At 42.6% G+C, this 27,352-nt stretch overlaps 2 protein-coding genes across 3 annotated transcripts in view; one reads left to right on the forward strand and one right to left on the reverse strand.

Annotated features, from left to right (window-relative positions):
• LOC142160381 (matrix metalloproteinase-9-like) overlaps window positions 1-24,738 on the forward strand; it is a 69,248-nt gene extending 44,510 nt beyond the window's left edge. The window contains exon 8 of one of the 2 annotated variants that reach the window (XM_075215286.1): window positions 24,251-24,738. The gene's annotated coding sequence lies outside the window, so the exon portion shown is untranslated. The remainder of the gene's footprint in view (window positions 1-24,250) is intronic. The other variant, XM_075215287.1, reaches the window with a different exon arrangement.
• Window positions 24,739-25,407: 669 nt separating this feature from the next.
• Window positions 25,408-27,352, reverse strand: part of OSBP (oxysterol binding protein) — a 28,143-nt gene continuing 26,198 nt past the window's right edge. The window contains exons 12-14 of the mRNA XM_075217283.1: window positions 27,148-27,317; window positions 26,836-27,056; window positions 25,408-26,364 (exon numbers count right to left, since the gene is read on the reverse strand). Coding sequence (XP_075073384.1) covers window positions 26,222-26,364; window positions 26,836-27,056; window positions 27,148-27,317 — 534 coding nt within the window. The 3' untranslated portion in view covers window positions 25,408-26,221. The remainder of the gene's footprint in view (window positions 26,365-26,835; window positions 27,057-27,147; window positions 27,318-27,352) is intronic.

The following is a 27,352-nucleotide window of genomic DNA, read 5'->3' on the forward strand; positions in this document are numbered from 1 at the left end:
TAATTTCAGACAACAATGTTCAGATGATTATCTGATAAATTCTGTTAAGGATAAAGTATATGCAAAAATATAGTATAAAATGATATGAATATAGATAAATAAATAGAGCTGCAGTTCAGATTGTGGCTTTTGCACAATTGCCTGTTAGCTTGGAAACTCCTTGGTTAACTGCATATAATATATCTATTACATGGGAATCAAAACTAGTGGTCCCATCTGAGACCTTTCCTCCTAAGAAATTATTATAACTTTAGAATTGAATTAGACTCACAGGACCTGGTTCAAGTCCTGACGAAATTGGGCAAAATATAGGCGTTTAAAAAGAGCATGCAATGGTTATGCTGTGAGAGTAGACACACATAACAGACTGCAATAAATAAATTATATACATATATATATATATATATATATATATATATATATGCACATGTGTATTTCCGATGATTTTAATTCAGAACACACTTAACTTTTATTTGATCACAAATTAAAATAACTGCTAATATAATTTTCAATTTACTTTTCAAATATAATCCATATATTTTTTGTTTCATAAATTATTTAATATAACTAAATAATTAACTCTTTAATGCATACAATGTGTTTTGAAAATAAATCCTAAATATACACAATTCTTCTATGATAGCTACTCAGACTATACCATATCGGTCATCGCTATCATCCAGCATTTATACCTGCCCTGTAGCAGATGTAAAAGATCAAGTATACTTATGATAAACACAGTATTTCATTTAGCCCGTCCTTACTGTACATGGACTACACGTTAGTTCACCTCTCAAGTCATAATGGGTCATATGTCTCAGATGCTTGCGGATATGAATTATGTGCAATTGCAATCATTGGGGTAACATTTGTTATTGAACATACACAGTGCATCATATAAAATACGCTACAAAAATGGTTGAATGTCTGGTCTTGTAATTTACTTTGTCCAAGTCTCTGGACAAGAAACATTTATTGTAGAAAGAATCCTTGACTGATTCAGTGGCAGAGTTATGGCCTTGAAGATAACGCATGACAAGTGGGGTAAAAGTTTCTGCACCACAGTTACTGTACAAGATTCACTAAAAATATAATTCCAAACTTAAAAAAGCACAGACTAGAAGTAATTAAGAAAAGGTGCTGTTAATTTATTTATTTTTATTTTGACACCCCTTAATTCCAACCACCAATAAATTCTGGCCATGTCGAAATTGGCCAAAGCACCAATATTGAAATTCCACCAGGAAAGGTGTTCAGCGGCAGAATATACAGTAGACTTTGTGAGCATCTTGTTTCCTGCTTGGGTCTATATTCACTTCCTTCTTTATGCTCCAGTGTGACTTCTAGTTGATCTAAAATCATGTGTTCCCAACCTGGCTATCTGCAATCCTAAGTCCCAAACCCCCTTAATACCGATGATTCTTAAGGAGTATTCCTGTATTCTTGAACCCATTTGCCTCTTGAGTCTTTACACCTGTCTATCTAGTATTAGTAATAAAAACCTTTCCTTGATATAGCCTTAATGTACCCCACAGTTACTCCCATAAGATGTCTGTCCTCTCATTCCCCCTATTCCTGTAAGAACCACGGCTAATAGATGAACTTTTAGAACCAAGCTAAAGAGGTCTTCACCTTTAGCAACCGCCTTTCCCATACAACAAGAAATGTTCAAAGGTACTTGGATGCCCCCAGGACTTAAAATCTAAGGTAGTAGAAGCTATCTATTAGCCTTAGCGCAGGGAGTTAGAAAACTGGAGGCAGAAACCCTAGACATGCCAGAGGTTGTAGGTGAGTAGTGAGCTGTAAAGTCAAGGGACAGGCTAGAGGTTGGGGCTTGCAGCAAACGGAAATCCAGAAAACAGGTAGAGCTCAAGGGTCACAGGCCTCAAAACAGAGTCCAGGTAAACAAGCCAAAAGGTCACAACAGGTAAACAATCTAAGGATAACAAGGTATGCACATCACAGCAGGTCAGCAAGCAGAGCAATACACACAAGCTATAACTGGCAGAGAGGCTATTCCCTCCCTGCCTTAAATACAAGCATGGCCCAATCAGAAAGCAGGTTGCCGGGGAGCCCTAACCAGCCCAAGGAGTCTGTGATTAATTATAGACAGGCTGCCTAATGAATATAGTGCAAGAAAACCTAAATGCGCACACGCCCGGCTGTCGCACTTGCCAGGACATGGTGCTAATTACCAGGGAGGAAGTGATGTCCCAAGACACAGGAAGTGAGCTGTTGTTGGATTGTAACAACGCCAGACATTATCTACATGTGTCTTTCACCTACCTCTTTTGCCTTTCCTTGCCAACATTTCCTTCCCTCTACATCACCTCTTTTTCCTCACCCCTGGTATACAATAGTACAACCTTCTTCCTACCATCACCATTTGCCCACCTCAGGTACTCTCTCTCCCCTATCCCTCCTATACCATTCCACTTTAACCCTTGTCCCATTTCCTCATTGCTCCCCCATTCCTCCCTGAGACCTTCACTATTTCTCCAATCAGTTTTCACAACCTCTCCTGCTACGAGCCATGGCGACCCACGGCTCGTCTCTCCTAGTCGTCTCCTGGCTGTCAAAGCAACAGCCAGGACATCTCTACTGCTTTCGGGTCACAGCTGTCACCGTGGCAACGGCCGGGACACGCTGCGCTCCAGCATTAGACACAGCCGGGTACACGCGCAGATTTCAATTCATTCATTAACAGCCTCATGTGGCTGATTAAACCTCCTGTGTCTCCCCATTTCTAATTAAGGCAGGGAGGGATACTAATAAAAACAAAACAAAACAAAAATACTTACATGATCGTGGCGCCGGCGTCCCTCCTTCTTCCTCTCTTCTCCGTTTGCACTGAATGTTGGGGTGACGTGATGACATCATGCCCGACATTTAGTGAGGAGCGGCGCCGAGGGGACCCAGAAAACAGGAGAGAAAAGAAGAAATGAAAGAAGCCAATACAAAGGTAAGTAAAGGAACGGAGGCAAGGGGAGGAAAACAAAGGCACCGAGTGATGGAGACGGGGAAGCAGGATTGCACAGTGATGAATAAGAGGGGGGGCAGGATGGCACAGTGATGGAGAGGGGGGGCAGGATGGCACAGTGTAATGAAGGAGAGGGGGAGCAGCATGGCACAGTGATGAATGAGAGGGGGGCATGATGGCACAGTGTTATGGAGAGAGGGAGCAGCATGGCACAGTGTGATGGAGAGGGGGGAGCAACATGGCACAGTGTGATAAAGGAGAGAGGGAGCAGCATGGCACAGTATGATGAATGGGAGGGGGGCAGCATGGCACAGAATGATGAAGGGGGCAGCATGTAACAAATTGGCACAGTGATGTAGAATGGGGGCAGCATGGCACAGTGATGTAGAATGGGGGCAGCATGGCACAGTGATGGAGAAGGGGGCAGCATGGCACAGTGATGGAGAGGGGGGCAGCATGGCACAGTGATAAAGGAGAGGGGGGCAGGATGACAGTGTGATTAAGGAGAGGGGGGCAGGACGGCACAGTGTAATACAGGGCAGGGGGCAGCATGGCACAGAGTGATAAAGGGGGAGCAGCATGGCACACTGTGATAAGGGGGGGGAGCAGCATGGCACAGTGTGATGAAGGGGGGAGCAGCATGGCACAGTGTGATGAAGGGGGGCTAGGTGAAGGGCAGAAAAGCAGCATGGAGGGCGCAGTGTGATCATAAGGGGGCACAATGTGGTGATGAAGGGGCACAGTAATATGTTTGTGATGGGACTTGTAGTAATGTGTGTATGTGTGGTGGCACACGGTGCTTGTAGCAATGTAGTGTGTGGTAGGTGGCAGCTAATTAATGGGTGCAAATTTGTTTGTGGGATGATGGTGGGGCAATTTAATAGTGGGGACTATTAATTTAGGATGGGGTGGTTTGGGTGCTATTGAATGTGGGGCGAGTTTGGGGAATATGAGGTCTCTTTATTAAATGTGACTGAATTATTTAATGGCAGTGATGATTGCGGGAAATAGGTAGATTTATGAAATGTAAATACTAATAATTTATTGCTGAGGCTGTTTGCAGGGAGGGAATTAGGTTTATTTATTAAATGGGAATACTATTTTAATGTTGGGGCTGGAGGATGGCCGAATTATTACTCGTGGGTGCTAATGATTTAACGCCGGGCTTGGTTAGAATTTTCTAAATGTACCCATTTTTTTCCGCAAATAAGGCCCCCAACATTCCAGGATCCAGACAAGCCGCAACTAAAGAAACCAGCAGCCACAAGTGGTGAAAGTGACAAGAACAGGTAGGAGAAAGCAGGACAGTCTATGAAATGTTGTGATTCTAGTGGGACAATCCCAATATTTGGTGAGTGTTCTGCCCAATGTAAGGGGCAGGCCAAGACTGTGAACTCTTTATATACACACTACATTCTTTATATACACTATGGTGCTAGATGTCCTGAAAGTCAGGAGTGCTGGGGCATATGTCACTCTCCAGCGAGCGGGCACTGCACTCTAGTGCCAATGGTGTACACAACAATGTAGGTTTTTTTTCTCTGTAGGAGTGTGGCCAAGTGCTTTTCACCTGCTAGCTATGCCCCAATGATGCATAGCCATGCCCCCACTTGTATGAACACACACACTACAACTTTTTTACATGCTCAACTCTAAGGGGGGACCCATGAAGTTGCTGTATCGGGGCCCTGAATTCCTATTGGCAGCCCTGGTCCAAGTATCTGTGAGCATATACAACTCTACGGGAAAGGTGGCTGATATAGACGAAGACCTCTGTCTCCTGCTCTAGAAGTTCATATCTATAGCTGCTAGCCATAAAATTATAATCGGCCAGTACATTTTGGAGGAACTCGCCTGATGAATGATATTGGGACTAATCCAACCCTGGCCCAGGTGCTGGCTGGTCACATTTAGAACGTGTCCCAGATGGTCCAGGGATTTTCACACCTTGTATCCGCACAAGAAGAGCCTCACAGGCCACTCTGGCATCTACAGTTGAGCTCAAGTAAAATTTGCCGGACCGATTCTCTGGGGACAGAGCCTTGTTCTGCAATTTCAAGGAGAGTTGCAAACTTTATTTTCGCCTGCATTCCAGCTCCTCCGACCCTGAGAAACAGAGAGTGGGAATAGTAATTTCACTCCTTCAGGGAGACCCTCAGACCTAGGCTATCAGCTTGCCTGTTGATAGTCCCACGTTACGGTCAGTGGATGCGTTCTTCAATGCATTAGGCCTCCTGTATGACAACCCAGATTGGGTGGCTTCTGCTGAGTCCCACCTGAGATTGTGAAGCAAAGCCAGTGCTCCACCGAAGAATACTCGGCCGAGTTCCGGTGGTGGTTCACTGATCACTAACGGCAAGTGGAACGACCCAGCATTACACAGTCAGTTCCGATTAGGCTTATCAGAGCAAATTAAGGATGCTATGGTTCAATACCCTTCACCCACTTCTCTGGAGGGACAACTTGCTATCAAAATTGATGGACTCATCAAAGAGAGAAGAGCTGAGAAAAAGGCACCTTCCTCTGGTACACCTTTTTCTGTGTCTCCTACTTCTATGGAAGCAGCGGGACCTAAGCAGGGCTTATCCTCTCTCTCCGGAGGAAAGAACAAGGAGATGTACCTTGGGCCTTTGTTTATACTGGTAACAAAGGTCACCTTCTGCGTTCCTGTCCTAATGAGCCAGGAAAAGAACAGGCCTAGATAATGTGGAAGAGATTTCTCTACGGTTACAGTTTTTATTTCTTCCAAAAATGCCTTATTAGTTCCCGCTCATATTGCCTTTGGATCACGCTCCGCCACCACCTCAGCCTATTTAGATAGCGGTGCTGCTGGGAATTTTTGGGATATCTTTGCAAAGTCTCTTGGGATCCCTCTGGTGCAAATCAACACCGCAATCAGTGGTGTGGAAGGAGGTTCTCTTACCCGGGGGCAGGAATTTGTAGAAGACCCCGCCATTACAACTAATAGTGGGGACTCTTCATTCTGAAAACCTGCCTCTGTATCTCATCAACTGCCCTTCTGTTCCACTAATTCTGGGTCATCCCTGGCTCTATCTCCATAGCCCAGTTATTGATTGGAACAAAGGAGAGATTGTCCACTGCAGTTCCCATTGCTCTCACAATTGTCTAATCCTGTCTCTTCAGTTTCTACAGCCCCTTTCTGAACAACTTTCTCCACTTTATCGTGAATTTCAGGATGTATTTTCCAAAAAGGCAGCTGACTCTCTACCTCAACACTGTGATTTTAATTCCAGGATCTAAATTGCCTAAAGGAAGATTATACTCACCTCTGGTCCTGAAACCAAGTCAATACAGGAATATGTGGTGGAGAATCTGCAGAAAGGTTTTATTAGACCTTCAAAATCCCCTATGTGAGCCGGGTGTTTTATCGTGTCTAAAAAGGACGGCAGTCTACGCCCTTGTATTGATTTCCGAGTGTTAAACAAGATCACCATAAAAAATACTTATCCACTCCCACTCATTATTCTTTACTCATATTGTTCGATCAACTCAAAAGTGCCACTATCTACAACCAAAATTGATCTATGCGGTGCTTTTAACCTCATCCGCATCAAGGAAGGCAATGAGTGGAAGACTGTGTTCAACACTCAATCTTACCATTACGAGTATTTGGTCATGCTTTTCGGCCTTTGTAATGCTCCTGCCATCTTCTAAGATCTAATCAATGAAGATCTCCATGATTTCCTAGGACATTTCAGTCTCTACCACAGCATCATATTCATGTTAAACAGGTCCTCCTCAGTCTTAGAGAGCATCACCTATTCGCCAAACTCGAAAAATGTGAGTTCGAAGTTCAGAAGGTGCTGTTCTTTGGATATGTAATCTCTCCTGATGGATTCTCCATGGATTCTAGCAAAGTCTGAGCCATTTTGGAATGATTGCGTCCTAATTTGAAGGCCATCCATAGGTTTTTGGGCTTTGCAAATTATTACCAGAGATTTATTTGTGCCTTCTCTGATTTGGTGGCTCCCATTAAGGCTCTCACCCGCAAAGAGGTGGACTCTAGCAGTTGGCCTCCAGAGGCCATAGCCTCATTTGAAGCCCTCAAAAGTGCATTCATCACTGCACCTGTCCTAAGACATCCCAATCCGGATTTACCATTTGTACTGGAGGTAGATGCCTCTGAGGTAATTGCATCTATGTACTGTCTTCTTACGCAAATTCTCTACTGCTGAAGTGGACTACGATCTAAGTTATCAATAAATCCTGGCAATCAAATGGGCCTTTGAAGAGTGTCGTCACTGGCTGGAGGGAGCTGTTCATGCGATCTCAGTTTTCACCAATCACAAAAATGTCTTGTAAACTGAAACCAGTAAGCGGTTAAATCCTAGGCAAGCTCAATGTGCATTATTTTTCACTCATTTTAGGTTTGTCATTACTTATTGACCTGGATTCATGAATATCAAAGCGAATGCTCTGTATAGAAGTTTTGTTTTCCACTAATTACCTGCCAGTGAACCGCAGCCTATTCTTCCTTCTTCCATTAGCCACACTGGTTTGACCCAAGACCTAGGTAATACCCTTAATTAATTCCAGAAATTAGCTCCTTCTGAGACCTCTGCAATCGCCTATTTGTTCCAGTTCATTTGCGGAGAGCAGTTCTTTCTGAGACTCACAAGAAGTCTGAGGGCATCCAGGTATCTCCAAGTCTATTGAGATTCTTTTGCGCTCTCTGTGGTGGCCTTCACTCTCCTCTGATGTCAGGAACTTTGTTCTTTCCTGTGAATATTGTGCAAAAAATAAAACCTCCAGAAGCTGTCCTGCAGGCCAGCTTATTCCCTTGTCTACTCCTACAAAAGTAAGGACGCATTTGTCAATGGATTTTATTGTTGAACTGCTCTTTAGGACAACACCATATGGGAAGTAGTGGACCGTTTCAGTAAGATGTCCCACTTCGTTCCATTGCTCAAGCTTCCTAGTGCTCAGAGTCTGGCTCTATTCTTTATATAGCATATTTTCTGCCCCCATGGCCTACCTGTATATATTGTCTCAGATCATGGCTTCCAATTTGTTGTCCAATTCTGGAAGTCCTTCTGTACCCTCTTTGGGATAAACACCAGTCTCTAATCAGCGTATCATCCCAGTCCAACGGACAGACTGAAAGAGTTAATCAATCTTTGAAATAATTTCTACGCTTTTATAACTCAGAATTTCACGACAATTGGTCATCTTTGCTCCCGTGGGCTGAGTTTGCATAGAACAATTCATGTCATTCCTCCACTTGCATCTCTCCATTTTTCTGCAATTTTGGTTTTCACCCAAGGTCTAACTCCCTGTCCTCTCTCAACCATTCTGGCCTCCCGGAGATACGTTCTATGGCTTCTCATCTCAGGATCATCTGGAAGAAAGTCCTCACCGCTTTGCTACAGGCCTCTTTCCAGTCCAAAATATTTGCAGAACGTCACTGTAGAACTTGCTCTTTTAAAGTGGGTCAACAGGTCTGGCTCTCCACCCGCAGTATCAAGCTCAGACAACCCTGTAAGAAGTAAAATTAAAAATATCTGTACTTCTTCTGAAAGTGTTCCGTGCTGCTTGTAATTTATGTTATATTAAAGATACCTCGGCGCTGTGACCATATGTAAAATGTGCAATTTATTGTACATAAACAACAAAATATAATAGTTCTGGCCAGAACAATAGGATATAGAACCAATAGTTAAACACAGTCACCAAAATGACAACATATAAATCTCAATTGTGTAATCTCAAGGATGTACTTCCAAGATTGCAGACAATAGGATAATAGTCCACCTGCAATAAAACGGGGGCTAATGCAAACCGCTGGTATGATTAAGGTTTCAAAAAAGTCCACCCATGGTAAGCCCTTGATATAGTATAAATATTTGTGGTCCGTAGGCGTGTTGAAGTCTCCCACACTAATACATGGATATCATCAATACACCACATCAGCGGGCAAAGCAGGAATAAAACATCAGAAGCGGAAGATAGTCTTAGGACTTACAGTTGCAGGGCGGTGCTCGCCTTCCGGTACTTGTCTCCAGCACAATGTCCACTTTGGTGTGCGGACAGTCAGTGAAAGTTATGGTGTTTTCATTCCTTCAATGCGCGTCTGAGCGAAGTGATGCATCCCAGCTGATGCTTGTCTCTTTGCTTGTTATTATAGAGATTAGCAATTCACTACAGCGCTTAAATTGGTGCCAAAAAATTAATTCTCACTGGACAAATTGAAGGCTGGAACTCCTGAGGGCACTCTAATTCCAATTAGATTTTGAATAAGGAAATGCAATCCAAACTGAACTGAAAGCGGCTCCACAAAGACTGCTCACTTGGGCATCACTGGACGCATTTCTCCACCTATCAAGAGCTAACCCAGGAGCCTCCAAATGACAATATAGCACCAGCACTTCCCATCAGCTACTAATACCAGAACATGTCTCTCAAACAAACATAGGTATACTATGATACAAGCGCATGGAACAATAGTGAATGTAATGAGGTGCGTGACTTTTGCTCCTTTATCTAATGTGTGTTGGAGGCCTCAATAATTTGGACAACCTAGATTAACCCTTTAAGAAGCTTGGTCCCAGGTTCATTGGACCTTTTTCCATTGTCAAACAGATTAATCCTGTCGCCTTCAGGTTAAAGCTTCCCCGTTCACTGAGGATTCCAAATACTTTCCACTGCTCTCTTCTGAAGCCTGCTATCCCTGCATGCAAGTTTAGGCTCCATCACCCACAGAGTTCTCGGCCTGTCAATGTGGATGATTATCAAGAATTTGTGGTGGAGGAAATTCTAGATTCCAAAAGGGTTCAGTGGCAAATTCATTTCCTGGTGCAGTGGAAGGGCTGTGGCCTGGAAAAACGATCCTGGATTCCGGAGGCGTTTACATGTCGGCAAGCTCATTAAACAATTCTTCAAACAATTTCCCAACCAGAGTGTCTGGGTTTCTTAACCCCTCCTCAAGAAGGGGGTACAGCTATGAGCCGCAGCGATCCGTGACTCATCTCTCCTAGTCGCGTCCTGGCTGTCATAGCAACAGCCGGGACATCACTTCCTGCTTTCAGGTCTCAGTCGTCACTGTGGCAACCTTGAATCTTTCAAATGTTCAATTAAAACTCATCTTTTCACACTTACTGCTATTTGTCCATAATCAGGACACTGCACGCTCATGCTACGTTTTGTTTTGCAACATAAAATAAAGGGGATTTTCCATTTTCCATCTACCGACAACTTTAATTTATTGACTTGTATATTCCATCCTATTGCTTTTTTTTTTTTCTTTTTTAAATCCAGTATTTTTATTGGAATTTTTTCAAGATACAAACATACCAAACAACAAAAAGAAAAGAAAAACAATTGCATACATATCAGAATTAGATGACGCAATTTACAAGATTTCAGTAAAGCATTATAACAGTATATGTGCTATACTCATTCAGGATCATACATCGTAAATGCTCATACATAGGTATGTTACACATGCAGGGTTTACCATATGGACTCAGATATTTATTATAAGAGCTGCGGGAGCCATACATTTAAGTACTCGGAGCATCTGAACTAGATGACACAGGATAGAATTGAGATTCTAACCATCTGTACCATATATTCTCAAATTTCTTCAGAGCCTGTCTGCTAGTATAGACAAATCTCTCGTGCCTTATGGTGGTATTAACCAGTGCCTTCCAATTTTTAACCGTGGGACTCGTCGGGGCCAACCACAGCCTCGCTATACAGACCTTAGCCAACATCAATAACTGTGAAATGTACATTTTTGTCAGTTTATTAACTTTACCCTTCAAACGGAGCCCAAAGAGACAAGTGGCCGGTGCACGAAGAGGCACTTCAATTCCAGTAACCTGAATACATCGCCTGATCCTGCGCCAGAAGATTTGTATACATGGACATTCCCATAGAAGGTGCCAAAAGTTAGCATTGACCGAATTGCATTTCAGACAGTTAGGGGTAACATCCGGACTAAATTTTGCCAGTCTATTTGGGGTAAAGTAGGCCCTGTGTAGGATAAACACCTGTATTTGTTGAAATTTTAACAATGAAGTATAACCTTTAGTACTGTCTGTAACCATTCCCCACTCCTTGTCTGATAAAGGGCCAATATCTATTTCCCACTGATTCCTCCATACTATTGCTTTTAATAAATACATAGCTTTATCTTTCAGACTCTGTATTTTTCACCAAAGTTGCCCTTGGATCCACCACATCTCAAAACTGCTCTTTGTATTGGATACAGTTACAAAAATAAAGTCCCCTGAATGTAGATACCATTTGCTTGCCATCATCAAAATGGAGGTGGCTAAACTTAATATAATTTAACTTAATTTTATTAAAACACTGCAATGTTAATATAGTGTTATCTGCCAGTTTACATATAGAATTGCAATGTAAATATAGTCAATAAAAAAATGTGAGTTCTTACAGTCATAAGTCTAGGGTTAAGAGGCAGTGCACTTTAAGAATAGATACCTGCCCATTGCAAGGCATGGTCAGTTTACATACAGTGAAGAGAATTGAGGTGATACATCTAGGAACATAAAACCTAAGCAGAAACCCCATAACAGACCATAAGTCCCAAAATGGATATTCTGGGTGGGTACATTTTTATCCCTCTTGGCTTCAATTTAACGGTAAGTTCATACATCCCCTAGCTCAGCCAATGGAGGGACACAAACATTACTCTGGGGTTGACCCTTCATATAGAAAAGGCCCTATTTATCTTCCTCCTAGAGGCTGCGTCCATTGAAATAACAATATTCAACACGGAATCTTAAAAAGAATATATGCAAGGGTGAATCCTAGATCATCCTCATACTTGCTGAATAGTAAGCTTCTGCTACCTTTAGTTGGAACAACTAACAGCCCAATATACTGGTTAAATGAGATCAAAACAGATTCTCAGACATATTTGATAGAAAAATCTATTTCCTACATAAATTATTCTCTAAATTCCTATTCTGAAATAAAAGCCACATACTTATCCAAACCTAAGAGGGGAGGTTTTTTATTCATTAAATGTGGTATTTCTAAATCAAATAATCATAGTTGCCTATGCTCCTGGACTCCCGGTAGGACAACCAACTCTCACACAAAGGTGCTTAACTGTCTGTCAATTGGGTAGAAAGAAATGTACCATGGCGATGCAAATTGCATCATCAAACCACCCCAAACACACACACACCTCAAAAACACCAGGTGGGCAAGGGGATGAGGAGGCCAATGGCATCAAGTCACACCTAGTTGCTTTTTTCATATCTCCTGGCAAGTAGATATGAAAAGTAGTCGTGTATGCATATAATGATATTCATCACTGGTAGATGAGCTCACTCTCTGGTCATATGACACTCAATATTTACATGTTACAACTGAGTATACCAGGTTTTACCTCTGTGTTATTAGGAGATTCTGATCTAGAAGACTACACACATCTGTATTAATCCGTTAATGCAGTGGTTCCAACCTTTTCCAGTTTGTGGCACCCTTAGAGTCTTCATAATTTTTTCAAGGCACCCCTAAAATAATTACAGGGCAGTACCGTTTTATAAGTAGTTGGGTCAAAATAACGTAATAAGTATTTAGGTCAGGGCAGAAATATTTAGTAAGTTTGCAAAAATAATACACTTAAATCCAAGGGAAAATAATATTTTTATATATTTTTTTCAATTATATTTCTGTCAAAGAATAATTTACAGCTAATACTAAAAGTAATAAGATCAAACAAAATAAAACAACATGCACAAAAATCAGCACTCTGTGCCCTTCTTTATCCACACAGTCTGTGCCTCTTCATCCTCACTCTGCCCCCTCCTTCATTCTTTTGCCCCTCCCTTGCTGATTCCTATCACCATTTCCCCTCCCCTTTCTTTACTTACCATGCTTGGCCTTGTTTCTTCTGTCTTCTCTTCTGTCTTCTTACCAATCAGGCGGCGCCCAGGACCCAGCATCCTCCTCTCTCCCGCCGCTTCTCACTGAATATGTCAGACATGATGACGTCACGCCCGACATTCAGTGAGATGCGAGGAGGGAGGAGGATGCTGGGTCCCAGGTGCCCCCGTTTTGGTAAGGTTTTTTTTCTCTTCCTGGCCGCGGCACCCCTGGGGGCATCCGCGCACAATTTGGGAACTGCTGCGTTAATGTAATGTGATATTTACTACAAGGGTAAACATGCAGCTGGATGTGTTATCTAGCTGCATGAATAAAATAATTCCCTCCTTTTCCCCACAGAAAATGATTAGGGGAATATGGGACACTAATAAAAACTGGGTAAATATGATTGCATCGATGTCAAAATATGTCACAATGACTGTGATGATACCGGGTTTAATGTAACCCTCTGTGCTGCACAGCTGTCCTACTTGGTACCTATCCAAGGTTCAAAAATTACCCAGGCATATATCCGAAATAAAATAAATAGGTTTATTTAAACAAAATGGTAGCACCAAACAGCTATAAACATATTTAAATAATAACCTGCAATAAATAACACTACAATGTGGCACATACAACATACAGGGTATAATGAAAACACCTCACCAGTCTCCCAGTCAATTTCAGGGACTGCTGTCTATCCATCCAAGCTTCTCCCCTCTCTCCTTTGAGGCTAGCAGCAAGGCAGTGGCCCAGCGTTACTGGTAATCCGCTATTGGCGGACACACAGCTCCCCAAGACCTGGAGAGGTAGATCAGAGCAAAGGCAGTACTCCAGGGACCGATTGTCCCTTTCCTGTAAGGGGCAGAGATCTAGATCTCAACGCCAGCCTGACTTCAGCTATCACTGGGTAGTGAATGTCAATTTGCTGTTCTCTGGAGCTCTTTAAAGCCATAAATTACGTTTTTTTAAGAGTTTCAGGACCTGCCTGATTGGTCATTTTCTGTGTTTATCTTTTCAAGGATAGCTGATGATTTGCTCTTGATAAAATTAGGGACATTTATTGTTCTATGGCTATACAGCAAAGTTTGTTTAAACAGGAGAGATCACAATCCAGAGACATTTACATTTAAATACACAATGTAGTCTTCTGTAATTAAAAAGTGCTCTATCTGTGGACTTTTTCACTATCTTAACACATGAGACCCTCCTGGTGTGATGTACATTCATACAGGAGTGTAGTGTATTCCTAAATTAGCCTGACTACATCTTGGCTTCAGTCTATGGGGTGACGTATGTGCGGTGAGACGTTTGTGTGTTTTCTGCACTAAGTGAGTTTTCTCACAAAGTGTACGAAAATGTAGTTAGACAACACAGTTGGACAAACATTGGACAACATTTGATTACTTTCAGGAATAAATTATATCTGTCAGTCTATTTCTACAATACTTGTCTATCTATATGGAACACTGCAAATAGGTAATTCTTTAAAATCCCCTTACTTTTTGTCTTTTACTCTGTTATCAAAATGTACAACAAATTGCTTTTCTTAGTCTCTTTTCATGGCATTATCTTTAGTACTGTGTCATCTTTCACCCCTCCACAAACACAAACATTTGTCCACATTGCACCTGCATTACTCCACTCACCTCTAGTTAACACCCATGAACTGTTGGCCTATCTATATTCGCTAACAAGTACAGCCTCCACCTGTCGCCAGAAAATAAAGGTCACACATCACACAACCCCTTACCTATCTTTCTCTCTCTTTGCTTCTATTAGCAGGTGAGATATCACCTAATCCAGGTCCCCCACACTCCTCACACATACATAAGAACACTACCGCTCTATAGCAAACCTCAAACACATCACCTGTTTCCCCTCTCTTCCAAAGTCCTTTAAATGTGCCCTTTGAAATGCACGCTCTGTTTGTAACAAACTTGCCTCCATACATGACCTCTTCCTCTCAAAAAACCTCTACCATTTGGCAATAACGGAAACATGGCTCATGCAATCAGACACTGCCTCACCTGTAGCAATTTAAAATGGTGGCCTCCATCTCACCCACACCTCCAGACCTGAAGGCAGACAAGGCGGTGGGGTTGGACTACTCTCCCCACAGTGCACGTTCACAGTTCTACCAAATGTCCCATCACTCACGTTCACATCTTTTGAAGTACATGCTGTTAGGATTTTTAACCCGTTCTCTATGCGTGTTGCTGTCATCTATTGCCCCCCTGGTCCACACCAACAATTTATTGAGGATTTCGCTGCATGGCTCCCTCACTTATCTTCAGACATCCCCACCCTCAACCTGGGTGATTTCAATATCCCCATTGATAACCCACCTTCCAAATCTGCTTCCAAACTACTCTCTCTAACCTCTTTACTTGACCTCTCCCAGTGGATTAAATCATCTACTCATCAGGATGGCCACTGCCTTGATCTTGTTTTCTCTAGACTATGCTCACTTTCTAATTTTCTTAACACACCCTTTCCTCTCTCGGATCACCACCTTATCAGCTACACGCTCACCCCCACTGCTCTAACCTCTCTACTGTCTAACTCTACTAAGCCTCCTCATATCACACCCGCAGAGATCTTAATTCTATTAATCTTCAACAATTTTCCACCTCTCTCCAATACCTTCTCTCCCCTATCTCTACATTCTCCTCCCCTGAGATGGCAGTACCCCATTTTCACCAAATCCCAGTGGCTCCAGCGACACTACATACTACACGTCGACTTCAATGTCAGCCGTGGCACACTACAGCAACGTGAAATCTTCAAAATCTTTCCCGTAAAGCAGAAAGTTACTGGCGTAAATTTCGCACCTCTAATGACTTTTTCACATATACTTCTATCTACCGCTCCTATCTAAATGCTCTGGACACTGCAAAACAAACATATTTCCAATCTCTTATCTATGCTCAGGCTTCTAACCCCAAACTCCTTTTTAACAAATTTAAATCTCTTCTCAATCCTCCCACCCCACACCATCCGTCTTCTATCAGTGCCCAGGATCTTGCTTCCTACTTTAAAGGACAAGATTGACAAGATCAGACTAGAAATGGTATCCTCTTCCTGTTATGATCTGCCCTGTTTCTTTGTGTGCATTTTGCCTTGTGTTATTATTTGCCTTGTTTTCCTGTGTGCATATTACCCTGCAGTGCCTATGATTCTCCTGGGTACTGCTGTTCTGCCCTAGACTCTTCTGCATGCCTGAAGGAGTTAATCTCCTTACCTGAAACCTAATTGGAACTGCACCTGTGGCACTGCTTTAAGTACCTGCCTCAAGCTGTGCTCTGAGCAGTTCATCCTTGTTTACCTGGCTGCTGCTTGTGTTCCTGTTTGGTTCCCCTTCTCTGCCTTTGGATTGATCTTGCTGTGTATGACCTTGGACCGTGTACTGGACTCTGCTGTATTGCCTATGACCTCGATCTCTGCCTGTTTCCTGGATTTGTTGTTTGCCACCAGCCCTGACCTTTTTGCCTGGACTTCACCACCGCTGTATGTTATTTCACAATATCCCTGGACTCTATCTACTTTCCTGAACAGCCTTGTGCCTTCTGGACTGGGGTAAAGACTTATACCTGTTTATGAAAACCTGCATGTTCCTGGAACCATTCATTTCTGTGTACCTTCCTGCCATACCTGTTCATTATACCTGTTTATGAAAACCTGCATGTTCCTGGAACTGAATCCCTGTTTATATATTTTGCTGGAATAAAGACATTTGTATTATCCTTCCGTGGTTGCTTGCTGAGGTTACTAGGAATCATAACATGATGAACTGCCATACTATTTAGGCCTGCTGATTGCACGCCCTCTGCTTAGTCCTGGGATTCCTAGTATTTTTGTATTTGAACTGGGACAGTATAACCAGCCCACAAAACAGCTTTGGAGTCAGGTGAAAGTTTTGTTTTATTCTGGGACCTTTTTATGCAATCAAGTTTTCATTTGTGTTTGCAACATGTCTGTTTCACCAGTCTTGGAATTGCCACTGCTACAAACTTTACAGATGGACATTATATTGCTACGTTCCCAGCTGGCTAAATTTTCCACTTTGATTTTGGACCCGCTCAGGAGACTGTCAGATTCTGTCTCTCCTAATTCAGAAGCTGCTGATCTGTCTAAATCCACCTTCTCTGCTGATGAACCTGTGCAAACAGCACCTCTTAAAAATACTTCTACAAATTTGCTGTTTTCTATGAACTATGGGGTAACAAATTCCCAGTACACAGGTGGTCCACGCCCCCATCTGACCGAAGAGGAACGGTGGCGTAGGATAACATACAAGTTATGTCTCTACTGTGCCAGCAATGCACATTTCTTGCAGGACTGTCCTGTCCGTAGACCACGTCATCTTACTGAACCATCTCCTATTATTTCCTCTCCGCATTCCAAAATTATTTATACTCCACCATTTCTGTTCTCTGGGAAGAGACCCAATCTGCCAGCTCCAGCCGCCTGTGCCGAGGTGCCAGCCTCTGCCTCCAGCTCTGAGGTCACATCATCTGCCTCCAGCTTTGAGTCTCCTGCTGCTGTGTCCGGTCCTGAGTCCGCTGTGTCCGGTCCTGAGTCCGCTGCCTCTACTCCCGAGTCTTCAGCCGCTGCCTCTACTCCCGAGTCTTCAGCCGCTGCCTCTACTCCCGAGTCTTCAGCCGCTGCCTCTACTCCCGAGTCTTCAGCCGCTGCCTCTACTCCCGAGTCTTCAGCCGCTGCCTCTACTCCCGAGTCTTCAGCCGCTGCCTCTACTCCCGAGTCTTCAGCCGCTGCCTCTACTCCCGAGTCTTCAGCCGCTGCCTCTACTCCCGAGTCTTCAGCCGCTGCCTCTACTCCCGAGTCTTCAGCCGCTGCCTCTACTCCCGAGTCTTCAGCTCCAGAGGGGGCGCTGCCCTTACAGTCCGCTCCAGAGGGGGCGCTGCCCTTACAGTCCGCTCCAGAGGGGGCGCTGCCCTTACAGTCCGCTCCAGAGGGGGCGCTGCCCTTACAGTCCGCTCCAGAGGGGGCGCTGCCCTTACCGTCCGCTCCAGAGGGGCCTGTCCATGCGGTTCAGCCCGAGTTGCCTGTCCATGCGGTTCAGCCCGAGTTGCCTGTCCATGCGGTTCAGCCCGAGTTGCCTGTCCATGCGGTTCAGCCCGAGTTGCCTGTCCATGCGGTTCAGCCCGAGTTGCCTGTCCATGCGGTTCAGCCCGAGTTGCCTGTCCATGCGGTTCAGCCCGAGTTGCCTGTCCATGCGGTTCAGCCCGAGTTGCCACTCTATGCGGTTCAGCCCGAGTTACCACTTGGTGCTGTCTGCTCTGAGGCTTCTCACAGTGCTGTCTGCTCTGAGGCTTCTCACAGTGCTGTCTGCTCTGAGGCTTCTCACAGTGCTGTCTGCTCTGAGGCTTCTCACAGTGCTGTCTGCTCTGAGGCTTCTCACAGTGCTGTCTGCTCTGAGGCATCTCACAGGGCTATCCAGTCAGAGTGCTGTGCCCAATCCGGGCTTCCCGTCAAGTGTGCCCAACTTGCCGTCCCAGTGGGGGACTCATGCTCTGCCGTCCCAGTGGGGGACTCCTGCTCTGACGTCCCAGTCGGGGACTTATGCTCTGACGTCCCAGTGAGGGATTCTCCAAAGACTGCTGCTCAAGTTGAAGACTCCCCAGAGTTTCCTAGTGAGCCAGAATGCCCAGATGCCTCTTCCGAGTCATCAGATCCTCCTCCAGTCTTCTTTGATGGAGACATCAAACAGTTTATTTCGGTTCTTCAGCTTACCATGAAAATGTTTCAAGACTCGCCAGATTACTTTGCCAGCCAATTTAACCAAGTGGGTTTTATGATCATGAATTTTAGAGGGGAGCCACAGACCTGGGCCTTCTCCCTTTTAAATTCCGATAACCCCATTATCCATAATACCATGGACTTTGTTAACGCTGTGTGTCAGAAGTACACTCCATCCATAGTCAAGTCATCTGATCATGATTTTTCTGTGCCCATTCCAGCCTGTGCGTCCGTTCCTGTACTTGTCCATAAGACCTCTATGAATGTGTCTTCCATCAGACAGTCTAGGTCACCTAAGGAGAAGGTTAGCAAGAACGGGAAAAACATTGCTTTGCCACTTCAGTCACAATACACACCAACCTTGGTGACTGGCTTTTTGGGCATACCACCATCTTCTAATAGAATAAAAGGGTCTATCCCGACCCTTGGCTTGGACTCAGACTCGGAGAGTGAATTTTTGGAGGATACTAGAGTGTTAGTGGACGAACTTGCCAATTCTTCTGTTTCTGAAGATTGGGGTTTTCTCTGTACTCCATTAGAGAAGAGCCCAATTGTGTCTCCAGGGAGATCTTATAAAAAGAAAAAGAAGAGGAGAAAAACCTGAAAGGAGCATGTATGGAGCGTCTGGAATCCGCTCCTTAAAGGGGGGGCTATGTTATGATCTGCCCTGTTTCTTTGTGTGCATTTTGCCTTGTGTTATTATTTGCCTTGTTTTCCTGTGTGCATATTACCCTGCAGTGCCTATGATTCTCCTGGGTACTGCTGTTCTGCCCTAGACTCTTCTGCATGCCTGAAGGAGTTAATCTCCTTACCTGAAACCTAATTGGAACTGCACCTGTGGCACTGCTTTAAGTACCTGCCTCAAGCTGTGCTCTGAGCAGTTCATCCTTGTTTACCTGGCTGCTGCTTGTGTTCCTGTTTGGTTCCCCTTCTCTGCCTTTGGATTGATCTTGCTGTGTATGACCTTGGACCGTGTACTGGACTCTGCTGTATTGCCTATGACCTCGATCTCTGCCTGTTTCCTGGATTTGTTGTTTGCCACCAGCCCTGACCTTTTTGCCTGGACTTCACCACCGCTGTATGTTATTTCACAATATCCCTGGACTCTATCTACTTTCCTGAACAGCCTTGTGCCTTCTGGACTGGGGTAAAGACTTATACCTGTTTATGAAAACCTGCATGTTCCTGGAACCATTCATTTCTGTGTACCTTTCTGCCATACCTGTTCATTATACCTGTTTATGAAAACCTGCATGTTCCTGGAACTGAATCCCTGTTTATATATTTTGCTGGAATAAAGACATTTGTATTATCCTTCCGTGGTTGCTTGCTGAGGTTACTAGGAATCATAACACTTCCTCGACAAGAAATCAGCTCAAATCCTTCCCACTCCTCTCTGACACCCTCTCTTCATTTGACCCCACAAATGAAGAGGAAATTTCTCTCTTCTTATCTTCCTACTCTACCTCCTGTCCTCTTGATCCTATTCCCTTGCAAATTGGTAGATCCCTGTCTCCTGTGCTCAATTCACCCTCTAACTAAAATCTGTAATCTCTCACTCTCTACTGGCATCTTTGCATCAGTATACAAGCACACAGTAATTACTCCTATTCTAAAAAAAAAACAAGATTCCGACCCAAACTTTCTCAAATTACCATCCCATATCTCAGCTCCCGTGCCCCTCCAAGCTTCTAGAGAGACTTGCCTACACTCGCCTCACACGCTTCCTTTCCACAAACATGTTGGATCCTCTTCAGTCTAGTTTTCGTTCTCAACACTCCACAGAGATTGCGTTGACTAAGGTTGCCAATGATCTGATCACTGCTAAAACTAAATGCCATTACTCTCTCCTAATTCTCCTGGATCTCTCAGCTGCATTTGACACCATTGACCACTCTCTTCTCATACAAATGCTGCAATCCCTAGGTCTTGAAGGCACTGTCCTATCCTGGTTCTCATCCTACCTTTCAAATCGCTCTTTCACTGTTAATTTCTCTGGGGCCACCTCTGCTCCGCTTCCTTTATCAGTTGGAGTACAGAAGGCTCAGTGCTAGGTCCTCTGCTGTTCTCTATCTATACCACTTCTCTTGGAAATCTGATAAGTTCTTTTGGATTTCAGTATCAACTCTATGCGGATGATACCCAAATGTATCTATCCTCCCCTGATCTCTTGACATCTGTGTTGTCCTGTGTAACTGACTGTCCTTATGCAATTTCATCTTGGATGTCCTCTCGCCAACTCAAACTCAATCTTTCTAAAACAGAGTTAATAATATTCCCACCCACTTACAAGAGCATACCTGATATCTCTATCTCTGTTAACATGACCATAAATCCCTCCCTACTAGCTCGCTGCCTAGGTGTAATCCTTGACTCACACCTATCCTTTGTTCTCCACATTGATTCTATATCTAAATCATGTTCCATACATCTAAAAAACATTTCCAGAATTCGCACATATCTCATGCAAGACACTGCAAAAACCTTAATTCATGCACTTATCTCCCACATTGACTATTGCAATTCTCTCCTTACTGGTCTTCCCCAAAACAGACTCAAACCCCTGCAATCTATTTTGCACGCTGCGGCAAGATTGATGTTCCTTGCAACTCGTTATTTCTCTGTTGAATCACTCTGTATGTCCCTACACTCTTATCTGTTTTCTACCGAATCCAATATAAAATACTTTTACTACCCTACAAGGCCATCAACAAAGCTGCATCAACATACATCTCCTCTCGTCTCAAAATATGTCCCAACTCACCAACTCTGTTCTGCACTAGATCTGCGTCTCATCCACACTCATTACAGCCTCTCAATCCCGGTTACAGGACTTTTTTTGGATGGCACCCACTCTATGGAATGCTCTCCCTCGCACAATAAGACTCTCCTCTGGTCTACAAACTTTCAAGCGTTCTCTGAAAACCCACCTCTTCAGACAAGCTTATAAAATTCCTCAACCACCCTCTTAACCTCACTACATTACCCTATTACCATCCGTTACATAATTTCACACAAGACAACTACCCCCTGACCAACATTGTTGTGTGACAGGATCATTTAGCTTATGAGTCACTTTTATCTTTGCAGTCTGGCTGGGCCCAAATGCAAAATGTAGACTTAACCTCATGTGTCCAACTCCCTTTGTCCCATAGATTGTAAGCTTGCGAGCAGGGCCTTCTCACCTCTTTGTCCATTTTACCCAGTTTGTTTATTAGTTTACTATGTTTGTCCCCAATTGTAAAGTGCTACGGAATATGTTGGCGCTATATAAATAAATGATGATGATGAGTGGTGGACAATAGTCCTTTTGCCTAGGCTGAAACAATGGACTAGTCTGCAAGATTTAAAAAAAAAAAAAACCACGCTGGTAGACATTTAAACTACTTACAAATAGAATATATACAAGTTTAAAAATGACTGTCAAACACAGGGAACCAAAGGGCTAGAAAAAGTATGTTTTTATAGTCCACTTGTGAGAAACGAGGTGCAGACTGGTTTGAGGTGATATTAACACCTTGTTTCAACACAATGACACACTGCCCTTCTACAGGTATAACACAGGTACATTAAATATATTTAAAACCCCTTAATATCCTTATTGGACTACTGTTTTTTGCACCATTTTCTTTGATGTAAGAGATACATTTTATAAGCAGGGAAGTCATATACATCCCCTTTAAAGATACACTACAAAGCCAAAAGTATGTTAACACATGAACATCACATCCTTATGTGCTTGTTGAACACCTCACTTAAAAATCATAGGCCTTAATATGGAGTTGCCACCACCCTACTCGTTGCAGCTAGAACAGTCTCCACTCATCTGAGAATGCTTTCCTCTAGATTTTGGAAAATAGCTGCAGGGTTTATCATCGATTCAGATGAGTCGGAGTTACAATTCATTCCAAAGGTGTTCAATGAGGATAAAGTCAGGATTCTGTGAAGGCCAGTCCAGTTCTTCTACACAAAACTTCGGAATTTTTTTTTTATATGGACCTCACTTTATGCAAGGGGGCATTGTCATGTTGAAACAAGAAAAGGGCCTTTTGTTAAACTTAAAAGCTGTCAATTTAATTAGATTAGGAGTAAGCATATAGCGAGGCGAAAACAGACACTCGTTTTGCTAACTCGCTTTCTCAAGGCAAACAGCAGCTCTTAAGTTTAAAAACCTGGGGCCTGATTCATTAAGAAGAGGATCCTTATTTCAGTCTCCTGGACAAAACTATGTTGCAATGCAAGGGGTGCAAATGAGTGTTCTGTTTTGCACATAAGTTAAATACTGACTGTTTTTTCATGTAGCACACACATATCAACTTTAAATTTCAGTGTACAAATAAGCTATCAAGTATTGTATAGCGAGGCCTGGCAGTTTGATGCTGCTATTTATTGCCCTTTAGTCACTTTAAATTTGTTTTTAAAATATTTCAGTACAAATGATGATTCTGTAAGAGAATGAAAAAAAAAATTGTATACTTTTTAAAAAGAATAACAATAAAGCTTCTAAATTTTTGTGTAAAATAAAATAATCACAGAATACCCCAATAGCAACACATCTTTTTTTCTTCTTTTGCCCTGAAAAGTTAAGGATTGCACTCTTAATGTACACAAGAATGATATGTTACCATTATTAAAACAGGTAATGTACTTACTTGTATCTTTAAATGCTAACAAGTCAAGAAAAAAAAAAAATTCTTCGTCCCCAGTCTTTGGAACAAAGGGGTTATCGGTCAAATATACTATTATATTTTTTCCTTTGTATGTAAACACTTTGTATGTTTATTGTGCTCATTGTAATTATTGTGCTTACTTTTGTTGTCAATCTCATAAATAAAAATGTTAAAAGCAAAACAAAACAGGTAATGTATGTGTGTAGTAAAATAACTTGCGATATAAGGATAGCCTATAAATCACTGTCCTTGCAGCTGAGACATAGGGGTATATTTACTAAACTGCGGGTTTGAAAAAGTGAAGATGATTCTAGCTGTGCATTCTACAGAATGACAGCTAGAATCTGATTGGTTAATATAGGCAACATCTCCACTTTTTCAAATCCGCAGTTTAGTAGATATACCCCCTAGTGTCTATATAACAGCTTATGTTTGCAATAATTTGTGGCATTACAGAGGCATCATATAAACTGGATAGAAGCATTTATACAAGATACAGGAAAGTCCATAGATTTATTAAATTGAACTCTGGCGATTGCTACAACGATGTGAGGTGACCAAGGCACTACCTCAGCAAGCTTTGTGGATCTAATTATTGCTTATGAGTTAACTGTGTAGGAGTTGTAAAAGCTTAAACAAACAGTAACTAGGGAATGAGGTGGGACCAAGACAGAGAGGAGAGGTTGGTAAGTGGAGAGGTCAACTGCAGTCCAGAGCTTGATATCGGATGGTGACAGTCAAAGGGGATGAACTGTTACAAAGGAGCATTCACAGAGTAAGTTGTCAGTGCTGTTATACACAGGTAGTGGTTAAACTAGCATCGAAGGAAGAGTTCTAATGTTAAAGTGCCCAGACTCCTATTGGTGGAACTTAACCCCAGGTTAATGTCTGTGTCCCCCAGATGGCTGAAGAAAAATGTTTTGAAATATTGCAAAATACAGCTCACACTACTCTTCTTGTTATTGTTTTGTAGCAGGCTCTCCGTGGCAGAAAGTAAAAGATCATTAACCTGTTTCTTTGCCATATACCTCCTCCGGAATGCTAGACACCATCAAGACAGACACCTATTCTTTACTGTGCTTTCAGAAATCAAGTTTTACTGTCAGTTAATTCTATTTTACATCTGAAAGAGGATCGGTCATCATTATTGCATACAGCGATCCAAGTATTATGTCAAAACCTGCTTTTGGTTTAAAAACATTACTTTTTTTTTTTAAAAAAAAAGTGCTCTACCTTTTTATCAAGCTGCTCACTCATCTTTGCAGAATGCAAATGGAATTTGATGTAACTGAAAGGAAGACAGAGTCTGCCACAGTTGTACTTATATAAAATTTCAAGTCAATCTATTATTCATTCATCGCTGGATTTTCTGTAAGTTTGTCTATGTACAAAACAGACAATATAAACTTGCCCTTTTTATCAGCAATGCTCAGACCCTCTAACTAGCGACAACAGAAATTTTTAGTGAATAATAAAAGCTGAACTTTTCTTTTATCCTAAAATTGTCTTTGAATGCAAGTCTGTAATGTTTCACTTTATTTTAAAAATTGTGTTTTCGTGGACAAAACAGCTTTTAAACATTTCAAAACTCTACAAAAGTTAAACCTATTTGTACATTTTAGATCAATATGGACATGCATCAGTTGTACATTGTGGGTCCTCGCCAAATGAGGTTTGCCATAGTGATCTCACAACTGTGCTGTATATACAGAGCACAAATAAATAAATCCTATAGGAAAATGTTTGCACTGATATATTCAACTAAAGGGACCCAACCCAACTGCTGCAGCATACATTCTAGCTATCTGTATACAGTTTATTTATGGTTCCAAGTGGGATATGAGAACAGAAATCAAGAACGTCGCTCACTGTTCAGTTTTATAGGAGTGTCTATAATTCCAGCGAAGGGGGGTGGGGGACAACAACTAAAAAATAAAACTGTGCCATCAAGAAAAATTAGGTAAGATGGTGTTGTTTACTCTTTTGCACAACATACCAAAATAGTAGCTTTTAATATATCAGTAGCTAGTGACTTAAAGCCCAGTACAGAAACCCCTCACATATCATAACAAGCACAATTTCTGTCCAACACAATGTTAAAAAAATAAATACAAAAAGGCACACGGAAACTTGAGAAGTGTAATCTGATCTTTATTTAATTTAGTATTTGCACAGAAACTGAGAGAAAGAGCGACAGAAAAAGGGTGAGAGACACACAGTGAGAGGTAGAGTGGAGGGAAAGAAATGAAAAATATACATATATATATATATATTTATATATGGGGCAGGACTGACAGAGCAAACCCTCAATTGTACACCCAAAAATTATAACAGAGGTCTGAGAAATTGTACCATCCCTCCCACACTTCCTCTTCTGCTACCCCACAAAAAACAAACAAACAAATAAAACAAACAGGAAAAATGTATTCACACAACAAACTCAAAATCAGAGAGATTAACTCAAAACATAAGGCAGACAGCACCCCCGCCCACCCTAGTGCTCAAGGTGGGGGCTGTGAGATGGTTCGGAGACCTGGTGAGAGGGTTCTATAGGAACAATGCTCTGCAGACTGACAAATAGCGAAATAGAGTAATGCATTCTGCATACCATCACCTGATGAAATTAGTCACTGGATGGTCACTGTATGAGTACTGTAGCACATGCCACTTCTGTACCGCATAAGTGCCTTTTCAACAAAGTATACCAAGGGCATAAGAACTACTTTTTAAGTTTTAGGCCCAGTGAGGGACCACTGATTACAACACCAGAAACAGAGCACCATCTTATTAGCTTACTGGTAAAGATCTGCAGAGCATTGCTCTGTCCAGAGGAGAAGAACTAGGGTCAATAAGGCATCGCCGAAGGTTAAGGAAAAGGACAGAGAAAGTATGGGGTGGAAGAGGATTAGGAGGGGGTCGAGATGTTGCCACTTCCCCTTGTTCCTCAGAAGATATCAGGGCAGGCACCCCAATCCTGCTGCTCCTTAGCATCCCAGTAAGTGCCACTGTAAATGTGCGTTATTTCTTTGCTCACAGGATCCATCTTGCGATCAAACCACAAAGGTTTGTATGAATCCACAGGGGAATCTATGGTAAGAAATACAACGGTCATATTTGACATGTACAACTACATCTAAACAGTGACATTTTCATATTTAAAGCATGGAAGTAAAATGCAAAGCACAAGCCAGAGGTGGACAAAATAATATGGAAGTCAGGAGCATGCATGATCTTTTAAAGATAAATATTTGCATACATTTACCTCAATTGAGAGACCTACCAAAAAGTTAGGTGCCAGCAGTAATTTAGGCAAATTGCTTAAGTCAGGGCTTGACGTAGTCAATTTCGTTACCGCTAACTTTGCAGGGACTTTCAATAATAATTTTAGGACAATGTAACATTAACAAGTAACATAATAAACACACAGAACTAGTTTCAAATATGGCAACAATAATGTTACCAAGATTGTACCCGTACTAATGTTCTGAAGGCTGATAAGGTACGGTCTCAGTGGTGAAACTTTCATCCATCTGTGTTGTCCTTCTAATTCCCTCTTACCATCATCCCCTGCTCTCTCTCGCTCTGCTTCTCTCCTCCGTCTGACGTTCCTCTGCTTCTCTTCGAGCCTCTGCTTCTCACTGTTGGCCTCATCCCAGTTGCCATTCTCCATCAACCTCTGGTCAGGCCGCAGGCGGCTGTCTGTAGGGGCAACACCCTCCTCAGGGGCGTTCAGAGTCAATGCCAGCTCAGAGAAGTAATACATGTACTCTGCATTTTTCCTGTATGTTAAACATTAAAAGAAAGCATTAAATAATGAACATAAAACAAAACACATATCTAGGCAAGAATTATAGAAGGAAAGATACATACGGCAAAGGGTTTCTTCTCCACAGCAGAGTCTTGCTCTCTGGGGCCTTATCTCCACCATTCTCAAAGCCAATACCTGACAGGGGAATGGGAGCACACTCCATCCTCTCATCCCATGTCCCCATCAATGTGTAGTGTACGCGGCCACTCGCATCTATCACCTCACCAGTTACCTGCAAAACAAAGACTGTTAACCAACAGTCATGTG

The sequence above is a fragment of the Mixophyes fleayi genome, chromosome 6 (assembly GCF_038048845.1).
Source record: "Mixophyes fleayi isolate aMixFle1 chromosome 6, aMixFle1.hap1, whole genome shotgun sequence".
Classification (NCBI taxonomy): domain Eukaryota; kingdom Metazoa; phylum Chordata; class Amphibia; order Anura; family Limnodynastidae; genus Mixophyes; species Mixophyes fleayi.